Below are 7230 nucleotides of genomic sequence, written 5' to 3' on the forward strand. Positions count from 1 at the left end.
CTGATGAGATGTTTTCCAGTTCCATGTGTTTGACCAACGGCATTCGCAGAAACTGACCCTTGATAAGGAAATCAAACTCCACATGTTTGTGGAACTCTAATAAAATAAAATAAAATAAAATCATTACTCTTAGGCCCTGAAGTGGTATTGCATGGCACAATCAGGCCATGTATTCCAGTATACTATGTGATTTTTAAGAACAGAAATAGTTTTTTCTGTTGGTATGTTTCTGTTAGTATAATTAACTTTTTAAAAAAACCTTTTATTCTATGAAAAAATTTCAAATATATAGTACATAAGTAGAAATAACATAATGAATCCCTATCCCCATCACACACACTGACAGTTACCAACTCATGGACAATCATACTCCATTCTCCACTACCCCACTGGTTTATTTTAAAGCAAACCTCAGATATGGTATCATTTTGTAAATGCTTTAGTATGTATCTCTAAATATAGGGACTTAAAAAAAACTCATGTTAAAATATTTAATAATTATTCCTTAAAAAAAGTCATGTTAAAATATTTAATAATTATTCCTTTGAATATCAAAAGCCAATGTTCACATTTCCTTATTTCATAAAATAGTTTTACAGTGAGCTTTTTAGAATCAGCATCCTAAGTCCACATCTTATATTTGATTAATCTTTTACTTAATCTTTAACAGTTCCTCCTTTCTTTCCCTTGCCATTCATTTATTTGTCGAAGAAACTGAGTATCTGTCTCTTAATATTTCTTACATTCTGGGTTTGATTACATTTCCAACGTGTCCTTTAACACGTTCCTCCTACCACCTAAATACCCTGTACACAAGACAGACCTAAACACTTGATTGGATTTCAGGTTTGCTTTTTTTTTTTTTTGGAGGGGATGGGCAAAAATACTTACAGTATTGTGTATTTGCTATTGCATCACACCAGGAAGCATGTTATCTCATTGTGTTTATGCTATTAAGATCCACCTCTGGGCTCAGATGATGTCAATCTGATCCCATCCATCATTTGTCAGCCTTTTACCTAATTAATGGTTTTAACAGCTATTGATAATCACTACTTAAATCTATTATTTCATTTGGAGTTACAATATGCTGCAAATTCTTCATTCTTTCTGCATTTATTAGATATAATCCTTCTGAAAGAATTCCCTCATTGACTATTTGGATTGTTCCTTTTAAAAAATCTGAATAATTTGCATCTTCAACTGAAGAGCAATGACTCAGTTATTCAATTTATACGAAAAGATAAACCAATGTTCATCTACAAGTTTAGAAAACATGCAACTATTTGGGTAACAACAAAAACCATATACCAGTATTGCAAAACTTCTAATTGCAAGAATAATTCTTATTGTAGTTCTAAGGCTTTTTCAATAGGTAGAATATATGACATTTTTGAAATTTAGCAAAGTAGCTATGCATCAGAATCTCTATACATCCATGATGGATGTCAAGACAAAGACCAATAGGAAATGCTATGTGAATATCTCTGAAATCAAGAACTAAAGCTTACTAGCAATGAAAAGATGGCAGACCCTGTGGCCCAGAAAATAATTGTTCAAAAACATCATCTCATACTTAACAAAAAGGTTATGGGATTATTTGAAGATGGAGAAAATATAGGCATTAATTTATAACTCTCACCTCCCTATTCCTCCAACTAGGGTAGAATCAAAAAAGCTTTGAAACATTAGAAACATCTGCTTAAAAATATGCTTGCCTCTAAATGTGTCTCCATTGACAAATTTTGTTTTTAAAGATCATACTTTGTTATTTTTTAATTTTTCATGTTTAAATCTTCTATTTTATGCATGGTTTTACTTTTTTGTTTTTTTGTTTTTAAATTTTATTGGGGAACAGCCATGGTCATTGGTTACATATTGCTTTCATGCTACAATGGCATAGTTGACTCCTTTAAGGAGGGCGCAGCTCACAGTGGCCCATGTGGGGATCAAATCGACAACCCCGGTGTTATCAGCACCACGCTCTAACCAAATGGTCTCCTCTTGGTTTTTAAAAAACATCTTATAGAAAATTTCAAATATACCGTATGCAAAAGCGGAGAATAAGCCTTATAATAAACATTCATATACCTGTCACGCAGCTCCAATGATCAATCTATGGTCAATCTTGTTTAATCACTTTTTGCATACTTTGTTCTTATTAATTTTATGGGCTAATAATTTATATTCATGCCTAACATGTTTAACATTTATTTGTTTATAAATGTTTTACTTGAAACTTTTGCATGTTAACAAATGTTTGTTTTATCCATTAATTTTTTAATGAATTCTAAATACTTAAAAAATACCAGTATTTATATTGACATTTGTTATTACACAAAATAAATACTCAAATACTGATACTGCCATTTGCTTTGTAGAAATATAGCACATGGGGCCGAGCACCAACACGCTTGTTCTGTGCCTGCCCAACTCAGCCCTCTTAGCACAATCACAATGTCTTGATTACTTCTATATGAGAACTATGATACTAAAATCTTTATTTGTAAATCTCAACCACCTTATTTTCATGTTGTCAAAAACAGATTAAACAGAAATTCTTTCTCCTGAAAACTTTTATTTCAAAGCATTTTTCAAAGTATCATGTAGCAGGGAAACCCTTATGTTATGATTTATAAAACTTACCATTATAAAATGTATACCATTATAAATGCATTATAAAATAAGGCCAAAAAGCAAAATTAAAATGTGATTTATTTTAGTGTAGTTACTGGTATTGTTCCCTCTCGTAACTTTTCCGCACATATATACCCACCATTTTTGGCCTCCAGCAATTTATTGATGATGTTACTAAGGTCAGGAATTTCAGAGGCTGCAGGGATTGAGAAGGGAACATCATCTACCGCGTATCTATAAAAAGGAAATGAAACGTCAATATCAAGTCTACAGATATTTTAACGAATGTGAATTTATTCATTCAACAAACATTTACTAGGTATCTAATACATGCCAGACATTTTGCTACATGGGGTTAACAAAAATGAATTAAGACGTGGTCTCTGTTCTCAAAAAGGTTCAAGTCTGGTAATCAAATAGAATGAAACTATATAAGAACAATGTCATAAGTAATATTTAAAATGGGAGAACAAAGAAACCATAAGTCATTTCAACTACCGAAAAGGATGAGAGAGCAGGGTCTGAAAGGATGCACAAAAAAGATCACTCTTAAAGCTACATATAGTCAAGTGAGTTTTTGCCAGGTGAAGGAGGGGCAGACAGGAAGAAGGGATGCAGGAAAGCAGGGAGAGCAGCAAAACAGTAGCTAAGAGTTACTAAACTGCCTACCCAACCTATTCCAGAAAGTGTGATTTTGCCCTAAATAGTGACCAAAGAAAAGACATAAATGTTGGGAGAATGTGGAGAAATTAAACCCTATTCATTGCTGGTGGGAAATGTAAAATGGTGATGTAGCTTTGGAACATCTGGCAGTTCCTCAAAAAGTTAACCCTCACTTGGGAGCAACTTATCTCACAGATTCATTGCACACAAATTTTCAAATATCTAACAGTTAAGTATCGCAACTCATTGCTTCCGTATCTTTGCCCTCTACCGTAACCTGTCACCAGTTGTGTTTGTGACTTAGTATAAAGACATATTTCATATTTGAAAATTTGTGTGCAATGAATCTGAGATCAGCTGTGCCCAACAGTGGGTTAAACATGGAATTACCATTTGATCCAGCAACTGTACTCCTAATTATATATCCAAGAGAAATGAAAATGTATGTACACACAAAAACTTTTACACAAATGTTCACATCACCACTATTCATAATAGCCAAAAGGTAGAAGCAACCCAAATGTCCATCAACTTGAACAATGGAAACAAAATGTGGTATATCCATACAATGGAATATTATTTGGCCATAAACAGGAATGAAGTACTGGTACATATTACAACACAGATGACCCCTGAAGTCAATCACAAAAGACTGCATGTTATATAATTCCACTTATATGAAATGTCCAGGACAGACAAATCTACAGAGACAGAAAATAGATTTAGTGGTTGCTCAGGGCTGAGGAACTGGAAGGACTGAAGGTAACAGGCTAAAAGGTAATGAAGCATATTCTAAAATTGACTTGTATTGACGGTTGCATAATTCTGCAAATATACTTAAACCACTGAAATGGACACTTTAAATATTGAATTCTATTGTATGTGAATTACATCTCAAAGTTATTACAAAAGAAAACAATCCCCATAAGGCCTGAATTAAGGCTTTATTTGTGAGAAATAGAAAATTTTCAAAAGATGTTAAGGTAGAATCTACAGGGCTCATCAAGACATGCTACAGTAAGTCTCTTTTTGCCACAGTGGGGGTGAGGTTTCAGATCTTGTCAAAAAGTAGATCTTGTCTAAATAAACAGGTCTGGGGTGGGGTCTGAGATTCTGCTTTTTCTAATAAACTCCCAAGTTATGCTGCCATGTTGATGGTCCTCAAACTACCCTTTAAGTAGTAAGGCTGTAAATATATATATTTATCATGCCAAAAAAAGGAAGAAGTTGGGCCGGCTGAGTGGCGCGTTGGTTAAGAGCTGGCTTGGGACGCCAGAGGGCCCCGGTTCGGATCCCACATATGAGGGCCAGTGACACTGTCCTCTACAGCTAAGATGCTGAACAGCTCAACCTGGAACTGGGCTGCTGTGAGTAGCCAGCAACTGCAGGTGGGTTGCCATGGGCTACCATGTGTAGCCAGCAGCCAGCGTGAGCGGCCAGCAGCAGCGTCCAGAAGCCGGTGACTGATCTGCCTCGCCCGGGAAGAGCGCAATGATGGTGCCAACTTGGGCCAGTGAAGCAATGTCCTCCACAAATAGANGTCCAGAAGCCGGTGACTGATCTGCCTCGCCCGGGAAGAGCGCAATGATGGTGCCAACTTGGGCCAGTGAAGCAATGTCCTCCACAAATAGACTGAAGAACAAAACAACAGCAACTTGTCTGTTCTCCTTTCCCCGATTCCCCAGCACTGTTCCCCTCCCCCGATTCCCCAATAAAATCTTTTTTAAAAAAAGGCAGTTATTTGGGTTCTCCAAAGGTAACAAAACCTAGAAATTAAATCTTTTCGTTCTTCCTTTCGCTTACCATTTTACTCAGTAAAATGAGGTGGGGGAGGGTAGCATAATTCACATGCACACAAATAAATATATATGTAAATTATATACATATGTGAATAAAACTATTTTACCCTTTCATTTAATTGACCAGAACATATTACTATTTTTGAAGAATCTAAATATATGTACACACACATATATATATATGACATTTGGTTATCTCTGGGATTAAAATGTTCTATTATTTTTTAAGACTTCATGTGAATCACCAATAATTTAATAAAAATTTCAACTAGGAAAAATACAGTGGCCATGTTATTCCATCACCACATTTCTTGACATGTATTTAGACTAAATATATATACTCATACGCATTGATAACACAATTTATGTGTACTATAAGCAATAATACAAGAGGAGTGAATATGATTTACCAGGTCAACTCATAAAGCTACAAACACACCACATGACATAATTAGATTTCAAATGCATGCAGGGGACTATTGGTAAAAATGTTTATATATACACATACATATACATATATATAAATACACAAATCTGTAACAATTGACGTCACACTCATCAAAAATCAGATCTACCAAACCCTTTTTCAGAGTTCCACTTTCTAGCCTAGTTTAGGGAAGCATCGTCTATCACCTACTTAAAAAGTTGTGTTTTCAGAAACTGTGAAACACCACTAGCCGACAGCCTGTAATGCCTTTGTCCATTGCTCATTGTTAAATTACATTATGTGCTTCATTCAGGAAGCAAACCTAAAGCCCTGAAGGCTCCTCTATACTCATAATTCAAATTATACTGAGGTTGAGAAGCTAGGCAGAAAGGAGGTGATATCGGAAGTTGGTCCCTAAGGAATCCTGAAGGTACCGCTTCCACGTGAGCAGAAAACACGCTCAAGCGAGGAGTCCAGGAAAAAAAAAAAAGTGTGTGTGGGGAGAGGGGGGCGGGCGGGGGGAAGGGGAGCTTGAAAGTGGATACGGCAAAGACAACCAGGGATCCAGAAGGTCATACCGAAGGGGTCCTTGGAAAGGATCCCAAGTAGGAGAGAGAAGGGGAAGGCGCTTACTTACTTCTTGTTGTCAGTGAAGAAGCGTGTCTGGAGCTGAGCCATGACGGAGAGCACACGCAAGACTTGCCTACAGAAACGTATGGGGTAATGGTCAGACAACGCGCGCTCTGGTCCCTTAGGCTAAAAAATGCAGCTCAAAATTAGACTGCACAGAAAAGCAGAAGCTGCAGTCCAAGACTTGGATTCCGCTTTCTTTCCTCAGGCCGCCTCACCAAGAAGAGACCACGAGGCTGCCCTTCTACCGAGGCCCAGCCCACAAACATCAACTACCTATTCATAGATTTAGGAATCATCGATTAGGACAGCATAATCTTAAAGACGGCGTGTCCTTTTACTCTTTTTGGATTTATTTTAATATACTTAGGCCTGTAAACGAGTATGAAGTTACAGAAAGGTCCAATTCAAATCTGCTTCTCCCTCTTTTCTTAAATTCAAGATGCTGTCTTTAGACCTAATGCTTCAAACACAGCTCCTAGATACTACAGCACCCAGAAAGCAGCGCTTTATCACACGCTGTGAGCACTGGGAATTGTAGTCTTTTGCCACGCTACCCTCAGGATATCTTATTTTCATTAACCTTCCCGACTCCAGCCCCTATATCTATTATATTTCCTGTCTTCGGCTTTAATTTACTAAAGCCGTTCCGGGATTATTTTCTCATGCATGCTCCCAATCAGAACTTCACTCTACCGAGATTTTTCGTGGCCTCTCGCTTCTAGCTTTAGACTGAAAATCCAGAGAGGAGGGAATACAAAAAAAAAAAAAGAGAGAAAGAAATCACAAAGGAAACCAACGACGGTGGCCGATAGTAGTCCTAGTTCTTGGTAACGCGCTGCGCGCTCTCAAAGGAGGTGCGCCTGCGCCTTGTGCTCGTCTCCATGGCGGGGCCTCGGAGCCAAGACGAGGTTGAGTAGACTCGTTTTGAATTTTCTCCCTTCTGCTCCAGCACTTTGTGGACTACCCTCCTCGCCCTGTAGGGCTCTCGGCGGCGGCGGGACTGGGGGAGTCGGAGGTTTGGCAGAGCTGTCTGCGAGCCGACAGACCGGACGCTACTTCCCAGCCCCCCCC

General features: G+C 37.7%; 2 protein-coding genes across 2 annotated transcripts in view; one reads left to right on the plus strand and one right to left on the minus strand.

The window, feature by feature from the left end:
• Nucleotides 1-6229, minus strand: part of WDR12 (WD repeat domain 12) — a 23989-nt gene extending 17760 nt beyond the window's left edge. Inside the window, exons 1-3 of the mRNA XM_019635616.1 lie at nt 6164-6229; nt 2777-2871; nt 2-96 (exon numbers count right to left, since the gene is read on the minus strand). Of these exons, the coding sequence (XP_019491161.1) occupies nt 2-96; nt 2777-2871; nt 6164-6204 (231 nt within the window). The 5' untranslated portion in view covers nt 6205-6229. The remainder of the gene's footprint in view (nt 1; nt 97-2776; nt 2872-6163) is intronic.
• A 731-nt stretch (nt 6230-6960) lies between these two features.
• The window catches only part of CARF (calcium responsive transcription factor), a 52686-nt gene continuing 52416 nt past the window's right edge, over nt 6961-7230 (plus strand). Inside the window, exon 1 of the mRNA XM_019635617.1 lies at nt 6961-7067. The gene's annotated coding sequence lies outside the window, so the exon portion shown is untranslated. The remainder of the gene's footprint in view (nt 7068-7230) is intronic.

Source organism: Hipposideros armiger, unplaced genomic scaffold (genome assembly GCF_001890085.2).
Source record: "Hipposideros armiger isolate ML-2016 unplaced genomic scaffold, ASM189008v1 scaffold_23, whole genome shotgun sequence".
NCBI classification, from domain to species: domain Eukaryota; kingdom Metazoa; phylum Chordata; class Mammalia; order Chiroptera; family Hipposideridae; genus Hipposideros; species Hipposideros armiger.